The sequence below is a fragment of the Peromyscus eremicus genome, chromosome 8b (genome assembly GCF_949786415.1).
Source record: "Peromyscus eremicus chromosome 8b, PerEre_H2_v1, whole genome shotgun sequence".
NCBI classification, from domain to species: Eukaryota; Metazoa; Chordata; class Mammalia; order Rodentia; family Cricetidae; genus Peromyscus; species Peromyscus eremicus.
In genome coordinates, this window is record NC_081424.1 from 32867164 (window position 1) to 32893563 (window position 26400).

Consider the following 26400-nt stretch of genomic DNA (forward strand, 5'->3'; position numbering starts at 1 on the left):
TGTGCTTTTATTTCTCACTTTACTGCAGGAAATCGAAATCACAATAAAAGGAGGAACAATACACAAGAGAGTTGGGGAAAGCATGTAAGAACAGATCAAATGTTTTGGCCACATCAGAAGGAAAATAAGAAAAAGTTCAAATTACATACCAACACAGTAGCCACATTATTTGGGAAGGCCTTTGCCAGGACAGAAGACGATGCGGTTATCGCTGCACCAAAGCCTATGGCATCTACTATTCTCACCAGAAAACACATGACAATAAATATGGGTCCGTCTGGAAGTTGGTCCAAGACACTGAAAACAAATGCAGTTGTCAAGTGTCAAACTGGTTTTAATTTTTTAATTCACTTTATTTCTTGAAAATAGTCATACTACCCAAAGTTATTAGATAAAGTCTCTGTAGCATGAATCTTTTAGCTAGAAATCTGTAGCTAGAAATCCTTTAAAGAGTTGGGTTGTGACACTTTCTATAGGGAATTGCTGTTTTTAATTTTTGTTATAATTCAAGTCATAATGACAGCCTAGCTATCCCCTTCTGTTGTTATAACTCATATCTGGGATAATAATACTGAGGCCTCTTTGGAATATATTGGTCCCCTGAACCCAGAGAATAGTGTGATGGTAGAATCTACCTTAGGTATCAAAATCAGAAGATGCTCAAGTCCTTGACATAAAACATGTTGTCTGCTATAACTGATGCTCATCTTACCAAACGCATCTTTACTTTTAATTATTTGCTTCTTTATTATGGTGCTGTGTTGAACCCAAGGCTTCACCCATGGTAGTGGGCAAATACTCTCTCTGGTGCAGAGCTATGCTTACAGCCCTTAAGTTACTTTCTGGATACTTTTGATACCTGGTATAATGTAAATGCTATGTAAACAGTTGTTACACTGTTATTAGGAAATAGCTAGAATACTGAGATGAAAGAGCAAGGCCATGCCTTTAATCTCAGCATCAGAGGCAGAGGCAGGTAGATTTCTATGAGTTCAAGGCCAGTCAGGTCTACATAGCAAGTTCCAGGCCACTCATGGCTCCATAGTGATACCCTGTCTCAAAAACAACAAAAGATGGGCTGGAGAGATTGCTCAGTGGTTAAGGGCACTGGCTGCTCTTCCAGAGGTCCTGAGTTCAATTCCCAGCGACCACATGGTGGCTCACAATCATCCGTAATGAGATCTGGCGCCCTCTTCTGGCTTGCAGGCATACATGCAAGCAGAGCACTGTATACATAATAAATAAATAAATATTTAAAAAAAAGAAGAAGAAGAAAAGAAAAGGAAGGTTCTAGGAGCTTGTGTAGGAACATTGCACCAGAAGAGGAGAGAAAAGCAGGAAGCTAAGAACGATTTCTGATAATGCTATTTTAGCACCTGTAGCCAGGTGTCTTTGAGTTGATCCTGTAAGAAATAGATTGTCTTTCCTGTTTAAGCAAAGAGTTTTTATGACTCAGAAGACTATTGTGTTCCCATCATGAGCATCCACATGAGTCCCGGTAGATGCACTCAGGAGCCACTGTTATATTTTCTCTATTGCTGTTTTGAGATAGGGTTTTCCTGCATAGCACGGGCTGGACTCGAACTAAAGGTCCTCCTGCATTGCCTCCCAAATGCTGTGATTACAGATGGGGAGCACTATGTCTGCTTCAGCAGGCTGTTTAGTAGATGATCTTGGAGAACTTTCTTCTTAAGACCAATGATGTTTCTGTTTGCTGTTCACCATCTCCCTCCACCATTAATCACATGCCATTCATCTGACAACATAGGAGTGACTGGTACTGATGGGTTTAAAGATCCATTAAGTGCTATGCGGTAGTGGCCCATGCCATTAATCCCAGCACTCAGGAGGAAGAGGCAGATGGATCTCTGTGAGTTTGAGGCCAGCCTGGTCTACACGAAGAAACCCTGTCTCTAAAAACAAAACCAAACAAAGCAGAGCCATTAATGGGCTAGTGACACAGCTCAGTGGGTGAGGGGCTTGCAGCATACACTTGGCAAACTGAGTTCAATACCTGGCATCCATGTAAAGGTGGAGCAAAAGGAATGATGCACTGCACTGTCCTCCACATGGACAGCGCCCCCATCATACAAATATAATAACAAGACAATTTTAAGAGAAATTTCAAAGCCAATAGACTATGATGTCCACCCATGTTCCAAACATATTAGAAAGCTACTTACCCAAAGAGAATTGTAACTCCTCCTGAGATAAACATTCCTGCTATAAACATGAATTTGGCTCCAATTTGTACAAGCTATAATAAAAGTCAAAGGAGAGCAATAAAGTCAAAGGATTGCTTCAACATGTCTACATTTACATAAACAAATCCACTGTATCAGAATATATACAATTGCAGGAAAGCATGTGTAGTTCATATCATATTAAAATAATCATTTAAAAGAACTGCGATACAAACAGTTTATAAGCATGGAAGGGACTAACGAATCAACCACAATGACAGAGCTGTGGCATAACTTATAAAAATGTAATGATATCATTTCCATGTCCATAGACATTCTAGATTAGTAAGTTATAGTAACGCACCACATGATTTTCGAAAACTAAAATATGCATATGAGTGCCAATACTTACGTATTTTCCAAACACTAAAGATGCCAGCAACTCAAATAAAGCATAGCATCCGAAGATCATCCCAATCATGGTGTTGCTGGCCCCCTTCTTTTCTGCCTTAGAAGAAGAAGAAATGGGAACAAAATTAGAAAGACAAGACAGCATTGGTGGGAAGACAAGAGGAAGTTGAAGCATCACCTTGTGACTTCCATGTGCGTATAGTAATTTCCAAGATTTGGGGAGTGCTGCAACGTCCATATAATAGACATTCTTTTTGTAAAAATTAACTTACCAAGCAGCAGATTCCTTGTAACATTTTTATACATACCTAATTTTGATTGTCCCGGCTCCTACCCTATCTCCCTCTCAAACCTTCCTATTTCTGGTATTTAAAATTTTTTATTTTAAAATAATGAGAGTAAGGAAAGACAGGAAAGTTGATGGTAAAATCTAGACCCTGATGTGAAATAATTCACTTAGTATGCCTTTAAAGAATTCCCTTTATCTGGATAAAAGTCAGTATTATAGAATTAAAAAAACAAAACAAACAAAAAAAAAAAAAAAAAAAAAAAAACACAAAATACTTCTGTCTCTGTCACGGGGCTCAGGAAACAGTTGATGTAGACAGACTTCCTTTTTAGCAGCACTTCTAGTTACAGAATTGCCCTCTACCAAAAACAGAAACAAAACAAATCACGCGCCAATTGTCAGTTCTAGAAGAAAATATACAAAAACAAAAACAAACAAACAAAAAACTCAATGATAGGAAATGCCATGAACTGGCAAGCAGATCATATGAAGGCCCAACCGGTCTTCTCCATGGCTTCTACCATGCTTAATCTGGGAAGAGTTTTCCTTCCGATGAGCAATGCAGACAAAGGATGCTCCCCACCATCCACACTGTTCTGACACCCGAGGATCTTTTACTCTCCACATGCTGGAATTATTAATGCTCATAGCCTGTCCCACCAGGGACCTCTGAACTTTGCTACAGATGATACAGCACTTATTCTGAATCTACTTTTGTGTGTGTACCTGAGTGTAAGTATGTGCACCCACATTCGTGCAGGAGTTTGTGGAGGCACGGATCCCCTGGGACTGGAGTTTCAGGTAGTTGTGAACCACTGTTGGGAACTGAACTCATGTCCTTCGCAAGAGCAGTGAGTGTTCTGAACCACTGAGACATCTCTCCAGACCCTAAAACCCCTTTTCAAACTGTGCAAGTATGGCTGCCCTGTGAGCCCCAGTGAGGTGGTGGCCAGAGACAGAGCTCTATGTTGCCCCCTCTAGCATCCTGAGAAGTTCTTTTCAGAGACAGCTACTCAGCTGAACCTAAGATTCTTTTTATTTATTTATTTATTTATTTATTTATTTATTTATTTATTTATTTATTTATTTTTTTTATGGTTCCTTGAGGCAGGGTTTAATGTAGCCCAGGTGGGCCTAAGACTCGCTATGTAGATGAGGCTGGTTTTGACTTCCTCCTGATCCTCCTGCCTCTGGCTCCTAAGTGCTGAGATAACAGGCATGTACAATCACACTTGTGTATGTGATGCTAGGGATCAAAGACAGGGCTTTGTGTGTGCTAGACGAACACTCTACCAACTGAGCTGTGTCCCCAGCCTGTGGCCAATACTCTTTACTTCACTACAGAGAAAGAACTTCAAGACAAGTCAATATGGACCAACGTTGAAGCCTCTTAGGAGGTACAGATGGAGTTTATTATATTTTAAATAGATTTAAGCATAGATATTGGAGAGAGAAAGAAGGGGTAGGACTGAGGGATAGAGAGAGGCACTTATGAAATGGTAGTACACACCCAAATGTGGGTGTGTGCTTCTCAAGAGAGGAACACTCTTCTGTCTTTACAATAGCCATGCAAATATTCCCTTAATTCTCACTATCTTGCCTCACATCCTCACATTAGGCTGTCGTTATATCCATTTAAAGGTTAAAATATGCATTTAGCTGAGCATGTGTTACACACCTTTAATTCCTGGAAGGCTGAGGCAGAGGGATCTCTGTGATTTTGAGGCCAGCCTGGTGTACTAGGCCATCTGGAGCTACATAGTGAGACCCTGTATCCACCTCCCCCCATAAAAAAAGAACAATTTTTAAGGAACTTTAGACAACTTATGCAACTAAGGTGTGGGATGGTCATTCTGTATGCTGTGAATATGTGTTGCTATGACTGGTTAATAAAGAAGCTGCTCTGGCCTATGGCGAGTCAGGTTATAGCCAGGCAGGAAATCCAATAAAGAGACAGGAAGAAGAGAGGCAGAGGTAGGAGAGACACCAGCCTGCAGTCCAAGGAGCAACATGCCAGCAGACCGGTAACACCACGGCCACACGACAATACATAGATTAATAAAAATGGGTTAATTTAAGATGACAGCGCTAGCTAGCAAGAAACTTAAGCCATTGGCCATACAGTCTGTAATTAATATAAGCTTCTGAGTGATTATTTTATAAGCTGCTGTGGGACCACAGGTCTGTGTGGGACTAGAGAAACCTTCTGGCTACACAACTTGGTATGACGTAGAGCATGAAGCCTGACCCTCACGTGGTTGTCCTGTCACCTGAGAGTCAGCAGTCACCTTTCATGCACCTTCTTCTCTGTGAGAGGCTGTGTGTTACCCATGAATATTCATGGTCAGAAGAGTGGTTTCGATGCATCCTTTCACCAGAGCATCAAACAACTTTACACAGATGCACATACCTGAAAGCCCTCCAGAATGCATCCTTGGGCCTGGGGAGATGGATGAGCAGTTAAGAGCAGCTGCTGCTCTTGCTTGGCTCACAACCATCCACAACTTCAGTTCCAAGGGACCTACCTTCTTCTGACCTCTGAGAGTACTGCATGTAGGAGGTACACATACATTCATGCACAAAATAAAATAAATAAATCCTTAAAATTAATATATATATATACATATTTTAAAACTGTATTCTCTACAATTGCATTGCTTTTCATTTTTTCCCTCTAACTACAGGTTGTGTGTCTGTGCATGTGAGTACACAAGCATGTGACTGTACAGGTGCATTCAAATAGGAGCAAACACACGGAGGCCAGAGCAGGACACTGGTGTCTTATGTTACTGCTCTCCTCGTTGCCTGCAGACAGGGTCTCTCACTGAACCAGCTTTGCATCCCGCTAAACTAAGCTGACAGTGAGCCCTTGAGACCTATCTGTCTCTGCCCCCTAGTCATGTACAGCTATGCCTGGCTTTTTATGTAGGCGCTGGAGAATTAAACTCAGGTTCTCATGCTTGCAGAGCATGTTCTCATCTACTGAGTCATCTCAGCCCCTCCAGCCACAATTTTAAGAAAAACAATTCCTCCATCCTTTCCCATGTAAGCTATATGAGAACCAGGAACTGGGACACATAACAAATTATATGTATCCATCTTATTGTAATGTTATGATATACATATTTTTTAAAAGATATTGTTATTAAATTTACTCATTGTGTGTGTATGGGGGGGGGGACGGGCATGCATGTACCATGGCACACATGTAGAAGTCAGAAGACAACTCATGGAGTCAGTTCTCTCCTTCTACCATATGAGTTCAGGGGGACGAACTCAGTGCCATTACCCACTGAGCCATCCTACCATCCCGTGTGTGTGTGTGTGTGTGTGTGTGTGTGTGTGTGTGTGTGTGTGTGAGAGAGAGAGAGAGAGAGAGAGAGAGAGAGAGAGAGAGAGAGAGACAGAGGACAGAGAGAGAAGAATTAGTTCCTAGCCTGTAACTCATCTAGCTTGCGTGACAGATTACAAGACCTTTCTCATTCCAGATGGGTTCTATATCATATCCTGAGGGAGGGATATTATGAAGAGAATAAAAAAACAGCGACTGTCAGGCCTGATCAAATCTCTACACCCAGTCTTTAAATGATCATGTCCACAAAACCCCGAAGGCACAGGGCTCATAGAGTGTCTACACAGCTGAAAGTTCCTAATGGTCAACATGTCACCCAGTGCATGGCTTTATGTGTATTCTGTGTAGTAAAACCCATACCCTTAAGTGTTTCTCTGAGTTCTGTGGCCAATTAAGCAAATCAATTGAATCCAAGGAGGGGTATGTATAAACCTTAACTTAAGCTCCAAGTTAGAAAACATGGGGTCTGCCACTGGGATTTGAAGGCAGGGGGCAGTCCTGGGACTGAGAAATCTCCAGAAGACAGAGTCACAGTTGTCCTGGATTAGAGGACACCGCCATGTCTGCTGCTGAAGAGTTACTTACTTGCTGGAGAAAAAGGAGACGTCACTGTGCCTTTTGAGGCCACAAAGGTAATCTGTGTTGTGAATACACAGCAGGAGAAACTGAATTTCTGTTGTTTTCTCCCTCCTGTGCTGGCTGTTTTTATACCAACTCGACACAAGCTAGAGTCAACTGGAGAAGAGGGAGCCTCAATTGAAAAAAAAAAAAAAACACCTTCATAAGATCCAGCTGTAAGGCATTTTCTTAATTAGTGATTGATGGGGCAAGGCCCAGTCCGTGGTGGGTGAGGCCACGCCCAGTAGGTTCTGTAAGAAAGCAGGCCAAGCAAGCCATGAAGAGCAAGCCAGTAAGCAGCACCTCTCCATAACCTCTGCATCAGCTCCTAGCCCCAGGTTTCTGTCCTGTTTAAGTTCCTCTCCTGACTTCCTTCAATGATAAACAGTGATATGGAAGCGTAAGCCAAATAAGCCCTTTCTTCCCCAACTTGCTTTTTGGTCAAGTTGTTTCATCACAGCAATAGAAACCCTAATTAAGATACCCTCTATAACCTTAGAGCAGTGGTTCTCAACCTGTGGGTCACGACCGCTTTGGCAGGAGTGGCACACCAGATATCTTGCACATCAGTATTTACATTCTGATTCATTGTAACAGTTACAAAGTAGCAATGAAAACAATTTTATGGTTGGGGGTCACTACAACACGAGGAACTTATTAAAGGGTTATAGTATTAGGGAGGTTGAGAACCACTGCTTTAAAGGATCCCATCAGTATTTTCTCACAAAACCCAAATCTGACCAAACACTGATGCTCTCCCAGCAACCAAGTCCTGGGTATACATCCCAGGGTTCTTGCATTCCAGCCAGAGCTTGCCCCTCAGAGCCTCAGCCTTCTATCAGGGTCTCACTGTGCCCTAAATATAAGCCCCAGTGAGCTGTGTCCTGTTCTGTAAGAATATGCCATTCACTCTGCTCTTCCCACGACCACATCTGCAACGATGCCTTCCTCTCTACTGTAGAAGCTACCATTTCTCATGACACACTTCACTTGACCTGAAAAGGTCTCAGGACCACACCTTTCTGCTTGGCTTGATTCTGCCCAACGATAGTGAAGCATTCTTCCCTCCTCAGTATCATCACTCTTGCCCATCTTTACCTTAAAGGATACTCAAAGCCTGTATCAATTCTCCTCCTCCTCTCCTTCCTTTTCTCATATTTTTGGTTTGTAATGAACAAGCAAGACAGGGGCACTTCCTGACTTTTCTTTGCCTGGGCAGATGTTCAACTCGATGAACCCAGAGGCGGAACTTGACCCTCCGGTGAAATTGGACTAACTAGGAAAGGCCTTCACGTCTGAGACTGCTATCTTAAAGTAACACGATGGGACCCTCGCTATTCTCTCCTCTTATGGGATTGTTGTAGGCACCAAGTGGATGAATGGGTGGCAATATGTGTTGGAGACCAGTGAGTGTTGTTTGGGTATGGAGCCACATCGTGCTTTTAGCAGAAAAGCCTTTCTACTCGAACACTGTATGAAGGACTACATGTTGTTGAGACAGTTTGAGAACTGAGAAGTTGTCAGTGCGCTGTGAACCTAAAACTTTGGCAAGATGCACAAAATGAACGTTTGGACTTATTGTCTGAACTTTCCCAATCTAGTTCCCTTCGTTCCATACTATATGCATGGACTCTGTACTCCAGATGAACATCTGTTCCTAACACCACGTAAACGGCAAAGCTTAGAGGGAGCCTGGCAACATTAATCAGAATCCTTCCTTCGTGTAAATATTACTGCTGGAGTGCATAATAAATTCAGAATGAATATCCTGGACTACCCCACCTTTGGAGACAGAGTCTCACTATATGACCATGTCTGCCTGGAACTCACTTATAAACCAGGCTGGTCTCAAAACTCCTAGAATCTGCTGCTTGTCTGTGCTTTCTGAGTACTCGGGTTAAAGGCATGAGCCACTACACTTGGTTATAAACAACCTGATTCTAAAATATATATTAATCCCAACACCAGAAGACAGAGTTCTAGCCTTTTGGCAGCATTGACATCTCAGTCATTTAGTGAATCTCCTTTTTCAGCTATAGACGCCAAGTAAAGATTAATCCAACTACATGGTAAAATAAATAACACTTAGGAAGTCAAGTATACTTGGGGAGGATTATCCAGCAAGAGGATGCTCTTTTTTTTTTTTTCTTATTAAACACTAAGAAATATTCTCTTAGTGGGCGAGGAGAGCTGGGGAGATGAGTCTAGGTAATGTGCCTATTGTGTAACCAGGAAGACCTGACTGAATCCCAGCACCCACATAGAAAGCTGAGCTTGTTGGCACACATCTGTAATACTAACCCCAGGGAGGAGGAGGCAGGAGGATCCCAGGGGCTTGCTGGCTAGTCAGTCTAGCTGAACTGGCGAGCTCCAAGGACAGTAAGAGACCATGTTGTGATGAAGATGCCTGATAATGACCTCTGGCCTCTGTGTACACATGGGCTAATGCCCCCCTCCCCACGTACACACAGTGTACACACCATCATACAAAACACACCAATATTATCTATACTGTAGGCACATTTTTTATATTTTATTTTGAAACATTTTAATTATGTGTGTATGCATAGGTGTCTGTATGGAGATATTTACATGTGAGAACTGATGTCCACAGAGGCCAGAGGCACCAGAGTCCTCTGGAGCTAGAGTTGGATGATTATGAACTTCTTGATGTGGGGGCTGGGAACTTAACTCCGGTCGTCTAGAAAAGCAGAACACGATCTTGACTGCTGAGCACCCCCACTGCCCCCATATTCTCACATTTTATATCCTCTAAAATTATATAACTGAAGGGCTTTCTAAAGATTAGTCTATGCAGATACAAAATGTTTTACCTCCTTGGGGAAAAACGGTCCAAGGATGGAATAGGCCATCATGCAACCCAAGTTTAAGGAAGCTGCCGACACCAGTACACAAAGCTGTTCTCTTGAAAGTCTCCTCGATGTCTCTCCTGGACTTCCTCCAGAGCCATCATCTTAAAGGCAAACATATTGCTGTTACAGGAGTGTAAGTGGGATTCTGGGTAAAACACACAAGTGACATTTTACTGTGGAGTTAGAAGACTCTAAAAAAACACTTGATGAGCTAAAAGGCTTTTCTAAATATAGCTGTTTATAGCCACTGTGACCCAACACTAAACAATCCTGGAATATCACTGCAAATCTGAAACATTGTTTTCATGCATAGACTCTTCTATCAGAATTTCAGTACAGAAAATACTAAGCCTTCTGATCTACCTTGATTTATAATGAGATGGACCAACGTGCCCACTCTTTCAGAAATCCCTACAACGATGAGCTCCAGGGTGCTTTGTCAAGGGCATCAATCAGGCTCTAAAGAAAGACATCTCATTTTCTCAAGCTCCTGGTTTCACATGCCACATAGATTCAGTCAGGGCTTAAATGTTTAAACGGGTAATGCTAGGTCTTTACCAGAGTCAGGCTGGCTCATTACCAGTCATTCAATCGGTAAACTTAACATTCTGGAAACACAAGACTCACAAATACTTAAATGAAGTCATAATCAAGTCATCGTCAATACTAATTACTAGTCTTTTGAATCAATTGCTCATTAAGTATTTGTTTCCATATTTAAAATTCAAAGAACCAATCAATTGACTCAGTTTCAAAGGTCCAAGCAGATTCCTTAGCCATTTTTAAATTGAATGATTCTGAGGGGGAACAAAAGAGAAGAAAATGCATTTGATCTGCTGATTTTCCAGAGGTAGCTACTGTAGGCCAGGAGGAGGAAAAATCCTGTGCATTAAGTTGAGGAAGAATCCTTTGAAATATGCCCGAGCTGAAGAAGGAAAATGAGAAAAAGTTAAAAGTAAGGAGAACGCCAGCAAATACCCAGAGACCAAAGAAAACAGTTTAGGCCTGATGATGTGGTGTTAATTTGAAGGGATTCTGAAACCCCCTACTTAAAAAGCACAGCTTTGGGAAGTACCTATACCCAGTCCTCAAACCTGAGAAAAGAAACGCTGGCCTGGACCCCATAGTCAGGTCAGGCACCACCCTGGTTGAGGGGCTCAGGAAAATAAATAAACAAAAAAAGCAAAAGTAAGCCTACTGGATCCTGGTTAAAGAGACAGGCCCGAAGGGAGCGGCAGCGCGCGACTCCGCGGATCAGTCACCTCCTGTCCCTGCAGGAGCCGGGGACTCCGCTGTGTCCATGAGCCGCTGCTTCGGTTCGCCGGCGACTCGGGGTTCAACCGCCGCGGACTGGATGCGCAGACAGCGGACGCTCTACGGGGCCGGGACTCCACATTCCCGGTCCAGAGGAGGAGATCCACGCCGGCTGTATGAACCCTTCCAGATCCCGGGAGCCGGGGACCCGAGGGCGCGAGGGCGGGCAGAGGCGGAGTTGGGGTCTCCGCCCATGCAGATCGCTGACTCAGCTGCTGGGTTCCGAATATAAAGGAGAAAAAAACAGATCTTGTGCTCTTTAGTGAAAACTGGGCTCGTGCTTAAAGGGTGGAAATGGCAGTGTGTGTGATCGCTGAAGGACAGACACTAAAGAAACGGAAGTGAACAAAACTGTGTAACACCTGCAGAAAAAGGCTTGCAAGAAGGATAAGGAATCGGGCAGTGGTGGAGCACACCTTTAAACCCAGCACTGGGGAGGCAGAGCCAAGCGGATTTCTGTGAGTTCGAGACCAGCCTGGTCTACAGAGCAAGATCCAGGACAGGCACCAAAACTGCACGGAAAATCCCTGTCTGGAAACTCGCCCCCTCCCCCCAAAAAAGAAAGAAGGATAAGGAGCGCCAGGGAGCCTGGCTGTGGAAACTTTCTGTGGATGCAGGCGTCTGTGTTATAAACTGTTTGCTCCCTTGCTGTGTCTTTCTTTCGATGACAACGTATGTTTTTTTCCATCTCCACAACTCGGGTCATAGGCTTGTATGAACTAGTTGCCTGCTTGTGCGTCTTAGAGATAAGAGGTGCAAGCACGTGTTCCCTTTCTCTCCACTCAAAGTATCCCAGCACAAATCTAGCTCCCACTTTGTCTTTTTCTTGTTTATTATTTGGGAAGGGGTTAAGTTTGGAAATCTGGGCCAAGGAGAAGAGTCACACTCCTGCAGTCGATGGGATTTTAATATGAATGAACCTCTTACACAGCACGCCTACCTACCAGCAGATATGATAGACATGGTTAATGTTTTACTATAATGCTACAGGTTCTACAATAAAGTCGTTGGGAAAGGACTGTACTTTGATTAAGTGAGCCTTGCATGGTTCCTGGAGAGAGGGCTATTGTGTGGGTCTGTGTGTATATTCCAAAGGAGGCTGTTCGATCCCCTGGAGATAGAGTTAAAGATGGTCATGAGCAAACTCACATAGGTGCTAGGAATTGGACTTGAGTCCTTTGGAAGGACAATTCGTGCTCTTAAACACGGAGCCATTTCTCTACTCCTGCCAACGCCATTGAAGTGTGTTCTCATTCCGACCTAACCTCTACCCACAGAAGATTTTCCTCCAATTATTTCTTTTATGATCTTTCTTCTTTCTTTTAAAATACTCAATTTCTGTACGGATATTAATTGCAGATGTTGGGTCACCCAACTGGTCCTGTCATTTATTTTTCTTCCTCTTCTCTTCTCTTCTCTTCTCTTCTCTTCTCTTCTCTTCTCTTCTCCTCTCCTCTCCTCTCCTCTCCTCTCCTCCCCTGCCCCCCCATTCTCTGTTTTAGAACTTTTCTTAACTTTATCTTAGCAACCTTTTAGCTAATTTTCTCATATCTATTGACATCCATTTTTCTCTATTTTCCTCTCACATCAGCACCCATTCTTACATACGTTGTGTGTGTGTGTGTGTGTGTGTGTGTGTGTGTGTGTTTTAAATTATATCATTGGGCCTGCAAGATGGTTGAGAAGGTAAGTGTACTTACTGTCTAGCACTACAACCCAAGTTCCATCCCTGGAATCCACGTGGTAGGAGAGAACCAAATCCCCCACATCGTCCTCTGACCTGCACATGAGTACTGTGGCACTTGTGTGCCCCTCAAATGTGTCTACCTATTACTGGTTCTTAGGGTCTGGATCAGGTGATTCCAAGTTCTTGCTCTTTTATTTGAGAGTTAAATAAAACTCTTAGCTTAGCAACCTGAGTTGACTTGGATTTTATGCACACTTCTCTTTGAGTAATGCACCTGGCATTGTTTGGGAATCTGGGACCTCCCTGTGCATTAAGCTGCACATATCCTCCTCTCTCAATAATGGGATAAGTCTCTTCTTGCTTTCCCAACCATCGAAGTTAGACATATTCTACTCTTCTGTATTCAATTTATATAGGGGACTGATCCAGGGTGAACTAGTTTTGGATACGTACATGAGGCAAACTTGTGTTCTCAAGAGAACTTTCAGGTGGAAATCTCCTACTTGCCACTTTATGCCTTTGCATAATTGGGTGTACCTGACTGAAATATATGCACTGGGCTGGAGAGATGGCTTATCAGTTAAGAGCACTGGCTATTCTTCTAGAGGACCTGGGCTCCATTCCTAGAACCCACATGGTGGCTTACATCTAGCTATAACTGTAGCTGAAAGTTTTCCTGTGTCCAGCCGGGTCCTGCAGCCACTCAGACCCGAGTAAACACATAGAGGCTTATATCAATTACAAATTGCATGGCCAATGGCTCAGGCTTCTTGCTAGCTAGCTCTTACATCTTAAATTAGCCCATTTCTATAAATGTATACTTTGCCATGTGTCTCGTGGTTAAGAGCACTTATTGTCCTTCCAAAAGACTCAAGTCCAATTCCTAGCACCTATGTGAGGTTGCTCATGACCATCTTTAACTCTATCTCCAGGGGATCCAACAGCCTCATTCTTTTGGCTCCTGGCCCCTCCACTACATAGGCCATACATTAAACCTATACCTTTATGCATAAAGATAAAAGTAGTCAGAACCAATCCTCTCTCCCAGTCTGCATACTCATCCGTATTTATTTTATTTTTTTCCCAAATTCTATCAGCTTTTGGTCATGTTCCTCAGTATAATCAGGCAATTGTTTTGTTTTGTTTTGTTTTGTTTGAACATTTTCAGGGTTATATTTGTCATCTGCAGGACAGGTAGGTCCACAGAACTTCCTACTAATAACAATTTATTGTTTTAATAATCTAAGCACCTATGAGGGATAGGATGATAAGTTCCCACCTAGATAATTATCTTAAGATTTTTTTGAAGATGTCCTAAGATTCCCAGGATGATTTTACACTAATGACCCTCAGACCTGACTGATCATCAAGACTTTTCTGAGATATCCAGTAGCTTTCTAATACGATATGCATTTATCTGTTTATTTACTTATATATATTTATTTTTTCTCCTATTGGTCATAAACTACTCTCACATGTGAAAAGAATTATAACTAATATAGTATTTTTTGCCCTTCCTTTCCTCCCTGCCTGTAACATGAATCTTAAAGAGTCTTATTAATAAAATCAAACCTGAGGCCAGTTATTGGGGTGAATGCTGGAAGATCAGAGATGCAGAACAAGCCACAGCCAACCTCACCTTGCTAGTTCCTCAGCTGATCTTGTTTCCTCAGACTGGAAGCCTCTGAGTCCTCATCCAGAATGAATCTCAGCTGAACTGCTGCTCGAAAGCCTGAAAGCTTAACCAGCCAAAATGCTTCTAGTTTCTCGTCTTCATGCCTTATGTATCTTTCTGACTTCTGCCATCACTCCTTGGGATTAAAGGCGTGTGTTACCATGCCTGGCTGTTTCCAATGTGGCCTTGAACTCACAGAGATCCAGAGGGATGTCTGCCTCTGGAATGCTAGGATTAAAGGTGTGTGCTACCACTGCCTATCCTCTGTTTAATATTGTGGCTGTCCTGTTCTCTCTGTTTCATCATCCTGAGCAGCCTGGTTTATTCCAATAGGCATTTGGTTATTTAATTGCTCTGAGTAGGGGGTTTCCTCTATGATTGCAGGAAAGGTCTGAAGTGGATTTGCTGTGGGGGCCTGCCTGAGGCCCCTCTGGGAGTTTCCCGAAGACCTAGGCAAAGTATTATCTTGCCTGCCCCTTGTTGATCTACATTCCTTGGTCCAGTGTTTTCCCTTACCACACTCCTCCCCCCTCTGTCCCTCCCTCCCACTCTCTCCCTCCTTCCTTCCTTTCTTTCAAGACAGGGTCTCTCTCTCTCTCTCTCTCTCTCTCTCTCTCTCTCTCTCTCTCTCTCTCTCTCTCTCTCTCTCTCTCTCTCTCTCGTTGTCCCAGAACTCACTAAGCAGACCAGGCTGGCCTGGAATTCATACAGATTCTCCTGCTCTGCCTCCCAAGTGCTGGGATGAACCACGCATGCCACCACATCACATTTACTACAAAGACCATGATTTCTTTGCCTAGCATTGAAAAGATGAAGCCTGGAGGTTACAAATACAGAGCTCTTCTGCAATCTGGGCACACAAGGACAAGGTTGGCACTAGCACCAGCTAAGAGAAATCAGAACATGGATGGCAGACAGCATAGGTGTACAGCGCTTACTAAGTTAAAACTGACCCAACCAGAAGAAGCCCTAAGGGTGCGTCATTCAATTCCTTACTTCACTCTGTTGAAATACCTGGGGACCAGGATTCTGTTTGTTTGAGACAGGGTCTTATGGAGCCTACGCTGGATTCAAACTTGCTATGTAGCTGAAGGTTGGCCTTGCACTGCTGGTCCTCTTGCCTTTACTTCCCAGGTCCTGAGGAACAGGGGTGTATTGACACACCTGGCTCAGAATGAAGCCCAGTTTCAGTCTAAGGCTAGTGGTGGCACAACCAGCTTTCCACTGATTCAATAATAAGTAAACTTATCGAACATTTTAGATCATTAAAATCGTTTTGTTGTTTTTAACACACGGTCTCATGTAGCTCAAGCTGGCCTCAAACTTGCTATGTAGTTGAGGATGACCTTGAACTCCTGAAGGCCCTGCCTCTACATTCTGAATGCTGAGATTGCTACAGTGGGCCACCAGTCCCAGTTTTACTCAGTGCTAAGCAATAGAGAGCAGGACCTCATGCATGCTATCTATACCAGCATTCTACCGCCCAAACCACTTCCTTCCCATACATTTTCATATAAAGTTCTGTACAAGGCAAATGAGCACTTTATGCCACAATTTCAGTTAGTTCTTACAATATTATAGCAATAGCAGCCTTTTTGCTGGACTATGAATAACCTGCCAGAGGCTAGCTACAAAGTGAGCTGGAATTTTAACTCGTCTGAGCTGGGCCCATGATATAACATAGTTTGGGTACGTTAGCCCAGCTTCCTTACCCAGCTCTATTTTCTTGTTCAATTCTTTATAATTTTTTACCTTTTTTTTCTTGGTGTATTTGAGGCAGAGTCTCTCTATGAGGCCCTATCTATCCTGGCAATCAGTGATCCACCTGTCTCAGCTTCTCAAATACTGGGATTAAAGGTGTGCACCACTATACCTTGCTTTGTTTGTTTGTTTTTTAACTTATTTTTTACTTCAAAAATTAAGCGATCTATGTGTGTGCACATTCATGCATGTACTATGGCACGAATGTCAGGGGATATGTAAGTTGGGTGTTGGTCCTTAATCTTTGGTCTTGTTTGAGATATGTTCATTTTCTTGTTTTCCCACTGCATATGCCAGGCTAGGTGGCCCTTGTTCTTCTGAGGGTCCTCCAATTTTACCATTCATTCCCTACCTCTCCATAAAAGTTTACAATTACATACATCTATGCTATGTGTCTGGCTTTTACCAGAGTCCTGAGGATTTGAACTCAGTTTCTCACACTTGCACAGCAAACACTTTTACTCATAGGGCCATCTTCCAAGACCTCTTTATTTTCTAATATTTTTTTTCCAGTCCAAATCAAAGATCTTTCCTCCTGCTTAATATATTTTACATCCCTTTCTTCTTTGACACTGGTAAAAGTTGAGCTGTGTTCCCTAAAAATTCACATCGAAAGTCCTAACCCTTAAGCACCTCAGATAAACCATGATTTTTGAATAGGGTTTATAATTAAGATGAGGTCACCCAGAGCAAGGTGGAACTCCTAATCTGACTGGTATTCTTACAAAAAGAAAAATTTCAGACACAAAGATAGAGAAACACACACAGGAAGAATGTGACATGAGTAGGGTTGGGTCTTTGCTAAGATAGTCAAGGAACCAGACTAACAATGTCCAGGAGCCAGGAAGGAGACATGCAGCTGACTCTCACAGTCTTAGAATGGAGCTAGGTTATGATGTAATGCTTTTGTGTGCTTTCAAACATTAAGTATATGGTTTCTTTTGTTATGCGTGCTCTAGCAAACCACAGCTATATTTAGATGATTCTGAAATCTAGATTCCTGCTGCTCTTTTCCTGTCTAATTGCTGTTGTTTTTGCTCTTTACTCTTTTGGGGGGCTCACTACCCAGTTCTCAAATGTCTCACAGGGAGGTTATTATTTCTTATAAATGCCCAGCCTTAGCTTGGCTTGTTTCTTTCGAGCTTTTCTTAAATTTAAATTATCCTGTCTACCTTTTACTCCTGGTCTTTTTCCTTTTCTTACTTCTGTATATCTTACTTTGACTCTTACTTTGTGGCTGGATGGCTGTGTGGCTGTGTGGCTGTGTTGCTGGGTGGCTGGCCCCTAGCATTCTCCTCTCCTTGTTCTCTTGTTCTTTCTTCTTTCCTCCCAGATTTCTCCTTCTATTTATTCTCTCTGCCTGCCAGCCCTGTCTATTTCCCTCTCTTGCCTCACTATTGGCCATTTAGCTCTTTTTTAGACCATCAGGTGTTTTAGACAGACAAAATAACACAGCTTCACAGAGTTAAACAAATGCAACCTAAAAGAATGCAACTCATCTTTGCATCGTTAAACAAATGTTCCATAGCACAAACAAATGTAACATATCTTAAAATAATAGTCTACAACAACTTACAGTATTTTTCCATCTATGTAAATTGTTAGCACAGTGAGACAGGAGCAGCTCTATTACTGTCAAATTGTGATCTGAAGAGGAATCCTTGAACTATCAATGATCCCCCCTCACATTTAGGTGTCATTTAAATGGCTAAGGCATTCAGTGCAAATGTCTTAGAGTCCACTGTCCTGAAAGGCAGCTTCCTGTCAGTCTGTCCCTGATCTGGAGAACAGAGAACCTTTCTCTGTCTGGTTTCATTTTTAAAAAGTTCATCATCATCATTGTATCATTATTTTTAGTTTTTGAGACAGGGTCTCATTAGGCAGCCCAAACTGGCCTCAAAATTTTGTGTGGCTAAAACTCTTGATTTTCATGTCACAACCTTTGGCATTCTACAATTTTAGGCCTGCACCATGATGCTCTCACCTTACTTAATAATACTAATACTGACACTATCACTTAGGGTCTTGTTCAAATTTCATTTCTGTTGCTGTGATACATACCTTGACGAAAAGCAACTGAGGGGAGAGAGGCCCTTACTTGGCTTACAATTCCAGGTTTCATTGCATCACTGAAGGGAGTCAAGGAGGAACTCAAGCACAGTAGTTCATAGAAAAGAACAGAAAGCATGGAATGTACAGTTCAGGAACCCTGCTCAGGGAACTGTACCACCCACAGTGGGCCTAGTCTTCCCACATCAATTAACAATCAAGGCAGTCTCCCAGAGACCAACCTCATCTAAGCAATTTCTCAATTGGGGCCTTCTTCTCATGTGGTTCTAAGTTGTGGTACCTTAACACTCAAAACCATACAGCATAGGTCTCTATGACAAGGAATGAAATAAAGAAGCCAGCATATTAGGTGGTATTTTTGAAATGCTAAACAAAATTTCCTACCATTATTCATTCCTATTATTATAGTATGAATGTGAATATGACACTAGGGTCTAAAACAGGCCAGGCACATACTCTACTACTGTGTTATATTATAGCCCCAGCCTCACTTCATTTTAAAAATTATTTTAAATTAATTAATCAATCTTGTTTTGTTTTTGTTTTTTGATTCAAGGTTTCTCTATATAACAGCCCTAGATGTCCTGGAACTCAGTTTGTAGACCAGGCTGGCCATGAACTCACAGAGATCTGCCTGCCTCAGCCTCCCGAATTCTGGGAAATATTATTATTTTTTAAAATAACACGTTTATTTTATTGATACTTTGGGAGAATGTGATGTATCGTCACTGTATAACAATCATCTTCCTTCATCAATAGTAAGAGGTTTATTCTTGTGGCACTGTTGATGTGCAGGCTCCTTTTGTATGCTTAGCAAAAGCTCTGTTCAAGAGGGTGTGAATATGCATGCCTTTAATCCCAGTGCCCAGGAGGAGAGACAGAGGCAGATCTCTGTGAGTTTGAAGCCAGCCTGGTCTACAAAGCAAGTTCCAGGAAAACCGGGCCTGTTACACAGAGAATCCTTGTATCATAAGAACCCAAGATTGATTAACTAATTAATTGTAAATATTATATAAGTATAAAAAAATATTAATTATAAATACAAATATATTTGTTATGTTTTGTTTTTCAAGACAGGATTTCTTTGTGAAACAGTCCTGGCTGTCCTGGAACTCACTCTGTAGCCCAGGCTGGCCTCAAACTCAGAGATCCACTCGCTTCTGCCTCCTGAATACTGGAATTAAAGGCATGTGCACCCACCTCTGGGTTTTGCATGTATTTATGTAAATGCTAGAATGTGCTGGCTAAGAGACACTAACCTCTACATACATTTTCTGTCACTTTTGCCAATATTTAAAATTGAGAGTCTAACTTTAAAGAGTATGAAGTAGGAGAATCTATATCAAAAAACAAAAACAAAAAATTCTTCATCACAAGTGTGCTCATTAATTATATAGAATGACTATATAACTAGGATTTAAAAGGGGGAGTTTCAGTTGCTAAAGGCTTCCTGCTGACTGAAAGATATTTATTAGGGCGGACTATTAGGACAGAGAGCCACCATCATCAAAGGTCTGGAGAGAAATCAAGTCTGAACTGGTTTGTACTGTACTGGGAACACACAAAAATTTAGGCACTAAGCTAAAAGCACTTAACTATTTTTTTCTTAGTATAAACACACTCCTCATTTATTGTTTTCTCCATTTACATTTTCCATCTTTACTAACTAGTGTCTTCGGGGTAAAGAAACCTAATATGCTTAACACATTCATTTTTTTTTTTTTTTTTTTTGGTATTAGACATAGTCTGACTATTTAGTCCTGGCTGACCTGGAACTCACAGGTATGTACCTGCCTCCATCCTCAAGTGGTAAGATTAAAGGCTTGCACCATATGTCTGGTTTGACACATTAACTTTTAATACCTTTATATTAAGGAAATTACTTAAACTCTACTTACTGCATTCTTTCCCGACTATGTAATGTTTCAAACTCTCTTCCCAAAGAGTCAAAAGGCACATATGCCTGCTGCTTTGCACTCTCCTATATTTAGCTGCCTGAGACTCTTTAGTTCAAGTCTTTTTCAAAAAAAAATGCTGCCATAGACCCAAAGTCATCATCTCCACCCCACAACACCACAGCATTTGATATTTTAATCTTTGGCTAAAATACTAGCATTATCTTTAAAAATGCGGGCATTTTTAAGTATCAGCAATTTTATGTATGTATGTATGTATTTATCTATTTATCTATCTATTTATTTGGTTTTTCGAGTAGTTTTGGTTTTCTGTGTAGTTTTAGTTCCTATCTATCTATCTATCTATCTATCTATCTATCCATCTATCATCTACCTATCTATCTATCATCTATCTATCTATCTATCATCTGTCTATCTATCTCTATCTATGTATCTATGTATCTATGTATCTATGTATCTATCTATCATCTATCTATCTATCTATCTATCTATCTATCTATCTATCTATCTATCTATCTGGTTTTTCGAGTAGTTTTGGTTCTATGTATCTATGTATCTATGTATCTATGTATCTATCTATCTATCTATCTATCTATCTGGTTTTTCGAGTAGTTTTGGTTCTCTGTGTAGTTTTGGTTCCTGTCCTGGATCTCGCGCTGTAGACCAGGCTGCCTCTGATCTCACAGAAATCTGCCTGGCTCTGCCTCCTGAGTACTGGGATTAAAGGCGTGCGCCGCCACCGCCCAGCTAGATTATCATTTTTAAAGAAAAAATAAAATAAAATAAACCCTGACAGAAAATATGCGCCGAGAAAGTAACCACCTGCTACCAAATAACTTTTCCTTTTTTAAATTACAGAGGTAAGAAAGCAAACGTAAGGTTTTAAAGGTGAAACTCAAACGTTTAATAGAAAAGCTAAGAAGGAACTCCACCAATTTTCTGAAATTCCCATGAAACTCATGAGCCTGACCATGATCACCACGGGGCTATTGGACTGGCTTGGGCATATCGTCAGGGAGAGAAGTTGTCTTGTGTATTTGCTTTGGAGGTAGAAGAATCGGCGATTCCTTCAACATTGAAGTGTTTTTTGTCGACGCGGGCGGGAACCGGCTCTAAGGTCCTGGCATTCCATTCCCGGTGGCCAAGTCCTGAGTGGACTGTGGGAGTTTTCAAACGCCAGGATTTTGCCCCCTACAACACGGGGCTTGGATCGTGATCGACCCACAGTGGGAGTGCAACAAGCACCTCAGGGATCCCAGTTTCTGTGAAGCTGCGACAATCTAGGATCCGAACCTAAGTGTTCGATTAGAACCGGCTGCTCTCAGGACCAGCTGGGGCTGGCTGGATCCTCTCCTCAAACACGTTGCCAGGGAAGTGGGATTTGCCAAGCAGCCCGCAGACCGCCCCATTCACAGAAACTCAGAGCGGCTCGGAAACAAAGGGCCAAATTGTGTCCTCCGGCGAGGGCTCAGCCTCACCGAACCGCGTTGCCAACAGGAAACAACTACAAGACACGACACAGAAAGGATTTTGAAACGAATTTAGGAACGCGGCGGGGGAAGTAGCAGTACGTTTGGCCCTTCTCGCAATCCGTAGAAGGCGCTGGCGGGGGCCTCCGCGGGCCACGCCCCCGGGGCCCAGGCTGTCCGCCGTCATGCCTGCTGCGCGTTCCTAAAACTGGCTCGGAGGAAGCCCCGGCGCGTCCTTACCGCGGAGGCTCCCGAAGCCGGAAGTAGAAACTCCTAAGGCCCGGCACCCGCGGGAGCCACCTTTCTAGTGGGAGGAGATGCACATGCGCAAAGGCGTCCAGCAGAGCGCTTAAATACCGTCCTGCGGCCGCCAGCGGCCTTTTCCCCTGCCGCCGCCGAGTTGCGCGGAGGCGGAGGCTCGGGGTGAGTCTGGAGGAAACGTGGACTTTGCGGACTTGCCTGTTCTGCCAGTTTGGGTGGTGAACGTGTGAGATGTGTCTGGGGTCTGACGAAAACGTTTTTGTTTTTTTTTTTACTGCCGGTTTTTGTCTTTCAGTGCGTTCAAGATTCGGCCTCACCCGTAATCCACCGCCATGGCCGAGGAAGGGTGAGCCGATGGGCCCCGCTTGGGGACGTGGGCCTCCTGCGGGGCTGGGGCTGGGGCTGGGGCTGGGGCTGTTCTCAGGGCCCCTGCCGAGGATTCTAACAGGGTTCTGACTGCCTTTCAGCATTGCTGCTGGAGGTGTAATGGACGTCAACACTGCTCTGCAGGAGGTGCTGAAGACCGCCCTCATCCACGATGGCCTTGCACGTGGCATCCGCGAAGCTGCCAAAGCCTTAGACAAGTACGTGTCTCAGTCTCAGTAACTGTGGGTTGTTGCAGCCGGAACAAAGACTGCAGCCCAGGGAAGAGAGCGTGGCGGTCATGCGGTTAGCACAAAAGTTCTGAGTGGCATCCGTTCAACAGGAAACCTAGGAAAAGGTATCAGCTCAGATCTCTCTGATCCCACTTAAGATGTGTGGGTTGCTGTGTGGACTGGGGGTGAGCCGTAGTTGCGTTTGTAAAAACTACAGAGTTTGAATGATGACTTCTGATTGTCGGATACCCCTTCACCCCCTTCATGGGTGAGACATAATAGTCTGACAAACCTGTAGCTCATTGGGGCACTCAGTTTTGCTAAAAGACAAGACGGGGAATTTCAGCTAGTTTGCTAGTTTACGTGTTAAATTCAGTAGAGTTATTGCAGCAGCATCTGGGAAATACACCAGCAATTCGTGTCTATTTTCATTGTGCTCCTTAAGCTTATGCATGCATGCTGCCTGTCTTTTCAGCTTGAGGAAAAGTCTGGTAATTTTAACTGTTGAATTCGTTGGTGTATAAACTAATACTTGAATCCTGGTGGGCACCGCAGATCCGGCCGTGAATCATGAACAGTGCTTACTGTACATTACTGCTTTGTCATCTACTTTTTAATTGAAACTTTTGATGTGTAACATAACATGAAAGTGGTCATGGTTTCCTTAGGCCATAGCTTCTCCAAACAAATGTTATCTGAGAGATGCATAACTAAGAACAGGTTAATGTTTGTACAGGTAAATTAGCTGAAAATAAACTCCGTACTTAATTGACTTGTAGCAGTTTGGTACACAATAACGTGTGCTTTGGGTTGGGTGTTGCTAGTATGACTAGTGAAGATGCATTGACCTGAAACTTAAGAGCTGTGGTTTCACCTTTAAATTTTGCGTTTTAGGCGCCAAGCCCATCTCTGTGTGCTCGCATCCAATTGTGATGAGCCTATGTATGTCAAGTTGGTGGAGGCACTTTGTGCTGAGCACCAAATCAACCTAATTAAGGTAAGTAGTGTTTTCTTTCTGAACTTCAGGAGATGCCTTAGTGATAGATAGTATTGAGTCGCAGGTGGAGATAAATACATTCTGGACCTTGATGTTTAAAGCTTCTGTACATCCAGAACGACGTGGTAACTGTGACACTGTGGAAGGAAGGGTTGTTTCTTGATAGTTGGTGCGCTGTACATGATGACAACTGGCTCCCTCTACTGAACTGCAGTGAGGAAACTGCCATGTCACCCTTCTGACACAGCCACCTCTGTACTTGATCTTCAGTTTTCAGTAGCTTTAATGCCTGCTAATAACAGTTTGTTTTTGTAGGTTGATGACAACAAGAAACTAGGGGAATGGGTAGGCCTCTGTAAAATCGATCGCGAGGGGAAACCACGGAAAGTGGTTGGTTGCAGCTGTGTAGTGGTTAAGGTAAGTCTGGCTTTTGTCTTTTGAAATGCTGAAAGCCCTTTAATGGGAGAAAAAAAATATCTTAGCAGGCTTGCCTTATGATTTCTGTGCTTAAAGATAAACCATAATTTGAGCCAGCCAATTAATCTGCTTATCTCAATGTGCTTCTGCAGAAATTTAGAGACGGCTGGCAATAGTGATGCCATGTTACGAGCCTTAAGGACAGCTGAAGTCTTTAAGGTCCCTGAAAATGGCTACAGTGTTATAATGCTGGGAAGCACTAAAGTCTGAATTAGGTAGCTTAAAAGAACTCAATATTGAAAAGTAATTTGCATCTAATTTTTTTAAGGACTATGGCAAAGAATCTCAGGCCAAGGATGTCATCGAGGAGTACTTCAAGTGCAAGAAATGAATAAATAAAAATTTTGCCTCATTTTTCTCCTTGTTTTTTGTTTGCTGCTATAAAATGGGGTCGCTGTTCGTGAAGATGGGTGTTAACAAATTGGACACATGCTTTAGAAATGAACTTTGATCTTAGTTTGAGAAATGAGGGAGTCAGGCTTCAAGATCTAAACCTAAAATTAGGCCTGCTGTGTGCAGAGCTCCTCACTGGAGAAGGGTGTAGCTTAGCATATCGTGGGAACCCAGGACTAGAGAGAGACCTGCTTCAAAAATGGCTGGCTATGTGCTCTAACAGCTGGAGGGGTAAATTCTAGTGAGCAGACACAGGTTCCCAACCTAAAGGTTCTTTTCCTCTTTGTAGAATGGCTGCTAAGTTGGGATGGAGCTTGAGAAAAGAGATTAGAGGAAATGAAGGGATGTTTAGGGTTTGGAAGATTTGGGACTAAGGCCCCCCATGGCAAAAACTTAAAAATAACTAGTTTACATCCCTGATGTATCTTAAGTTAGAATCACTTTTTCAAGTGCAACTGGAAAGAATCCTAAAGGATTCTTTTGCATTATTTGCATGAGTCTTGGGTCTTAATCATGCTAAGCATTTAGTGACGATTGTCATAAGATAAATTTGCTTCTAAAGTGCATTGGTTTTAGGAAGGTGCTTTATTCTGGCCTTGTGTATCTATGAGCCTGTTAACCTTCAATCTTCAGGGAAAAGAAAGACCTTCAGAAGGAATTAGACCACCTGCCAATGAAAGTAATACCTGTAATTACATGGCATAACAGCTACTAGTACTGTTGGAGGCTGGATAAGCAATGTTCCTATGATTGTGATGCTAACAATTAGACTGGGAAGACTTTGCTTTTTAATCTTTTAGTCCTGGCTGGCCTGGAACTCATGCTGTCCTGCTACCCCACACAGACACTAAGTGAACATTCTGAAGGTAGGACAAGTGCTTGTTGTAAGGTTTCAGTTAATGTGGCTAGTTTTGTTTTTGCTTTAATTAAAATTTTATTTTTGTAGTAGCATTTACTGGGAGGCATCAGTCTTCCCATGCAAACCAGACTTGGCCTTGGCCCTGGCCTCTACCTTCCAGGTGCTGGGGTTACATGTGCCATACCTGGCTGAAAACTTAAAAGCTCTTTCCTTGGCTTGTGTAGCAGAGAACAACTGCATTAGATCACTATTAGATGTGATCTAATGTGGGATTCAGGAATCCACTCAGGTCACACTTGGCAGTAAGCACATTAACCTGCTGAGCCATTTCAGTCCTCTCCCTTATTTGGGGCAAAATAATTGTGTAGTCGAGCATTGCCACTTGGGTAAAACATAGTAGCAGATTAATAAGTCATAGCCAGCAGAGGGCAGCCTAAGGCTGGGGCCAGATGTGAGACCCATCAGGGCAGAAGCGGGGAGGGCGGGGTAAACTGGACTACTAAATTCTAAGAGAAGACATGCTGAAAATTCAGGAATCCCAGCCTTAGGATGAGAGGAAAATTAAATAGGGCCTGGGGGCATATGTTAATGAGTGCTTCCCTTCCCTGCAGGAGTCCTTGCCCTGGGGTCTGTACCCAGCACAGGCACAAAAGGGCAAGTACCAGGATGTTATTAAGTAGGATTTTAATAGGTCAAATTTATTAGTGACTGCCGATTAGCGTTAAACAGATTTTTGTTTCAATATATACTAGTGTTGCTTAGTTGCACTGTCTTATGATATACAAATAAATTATAAGCACTTTTTTTTTTTTTACATTCTTGAGAGGGTCACAATGTAGCTGGCCTGAAACTCAAAGCCAGAGCTCTTGCCTCTCTCTGCCTTCTGAGTGCTAGGATTAAAAGGCGTGTGTCACCATGCTTGGTTTAAACATTGGTGGTTTTTTTGTTTGTTTTTGAGACAGGGTTTCTCTGTAGCACTGGCTGCCCTGGAACTTCTTTGTAGGCTTTAGATTGGCCTCAACTCAGTGCTGGATTAAAGATGTGCACCACCACCACCCAGTTTTAAACACTTGATTTTTAGTGCATGGAATAAGCTATGTAGAGGTGGAAGCAATTTGGCTTTCCTACACCAATACGCATTCTGAATTTCCCTTATCCCAAGTCAAAAGAAAGTGGCTCCCGTCAGATTCCTCTGGCCA

General features: G+C 42.7%; 2 protein-coding genes and 3 non-coding genes across 5 annotated transcripts in view; 4 read left to right on the top strand and 1 right to left on the bottom strand.

Moving 5' to 3' along the window:
* The window catches only part of LOC131918873 (MFS-type transporter SLC18B1), a 31164-nt gene extending 21341 nt beyond the window's left edge, over positions 1-9823 (bottom strand). Inside the window, exons 1-4 of the mRNA XM_059273037.1 lie at positions 9688-9823; positions 2596-2691; positions 2184-2257; positions 150-297 (exon numbers count right to left, since the gene is read on the bottom strand). Of these exons, the coding sequence (XP_059129020.1) occupies positions 150-297; positions 2184-2257; positions 2596-2691; positions 9688-9729 (360 nt within the window). The 5' untranslated portion in view covers positions 9730-9823. The remainder of the gene's footprint in view (positions 1-149; positions 298-2183; positions 2258-2595; positions 2692-9687) is intronic.
* Positions 9824-21923: 12100 nt separating this feature from the next.
* On the top strand, positions 21924-24303 carry Rps12 (ribosomal protein S12). Its single transcript, XM_059273038.1, has 6 exons — positions 21924-22041; positions 22175-22225; positions 22347-22463; positions 23370-23472; positions 23788-23889; positions 24218-24303. The coding sequence occupies exons 2-6, from the start codon at positions 22212-22214 to the stop codon at positions 24278-24280; spliced, it is 399 nt and encodes a 132-aa protein (XP_059129021.1). The 5' UTR covers positions 21924-22041; positions 22175-22211; the 3' UTR covers positions 24281-24303.
* On the top strand, positions 22694-22767 carry LOC131918927 (small nucleolar RNA SNORD101). The gene has a single exon (XR_009381146.1). It is a non-coding gene; the product is annotated as a small nucleolar RNA SNORD101 (small nucleolar RNA).
* LOC131918939 (small nucleolar RNA SNORD100) lies at positions 23646-23720 on the top strand. The gene has a single exon (XR_009381156.1). It is a non-coding gene; the product is annotated as a small nucleolar RNA SNORD100 (small nucleolar RNA).
* On the top strand, positions 24000-24130 carry LOC131918933 (small nucleolar RNA SNORA33). The gene has a single exon (XR_009381152.1). It is a non-coding gene; the product is annotated as a small nucleolar RNA SNORA33 (small nucleolar RNA).
* Positions 24304-26400: the final 2097 nt, after the last annotated feature.

Coding starts and splice junctions, on each gene's coding strand:
- Rps12 (XM_059273038.1), top strand. Junction 23,473..23,787: donor ACCAAATCAACCTAATTAAG/GTAAGTAGTGTT, acceptor TTGTTTTTGTAG/GTTGATGACAACAAGAAACT. Junction 23,890..24,217: donor GCAGCTGTGTAGTGGTTAAG/GTAAGTCTGGCT, acceptor AATTTTTTTAAG/GACTATGGCAAAGAATCTCA.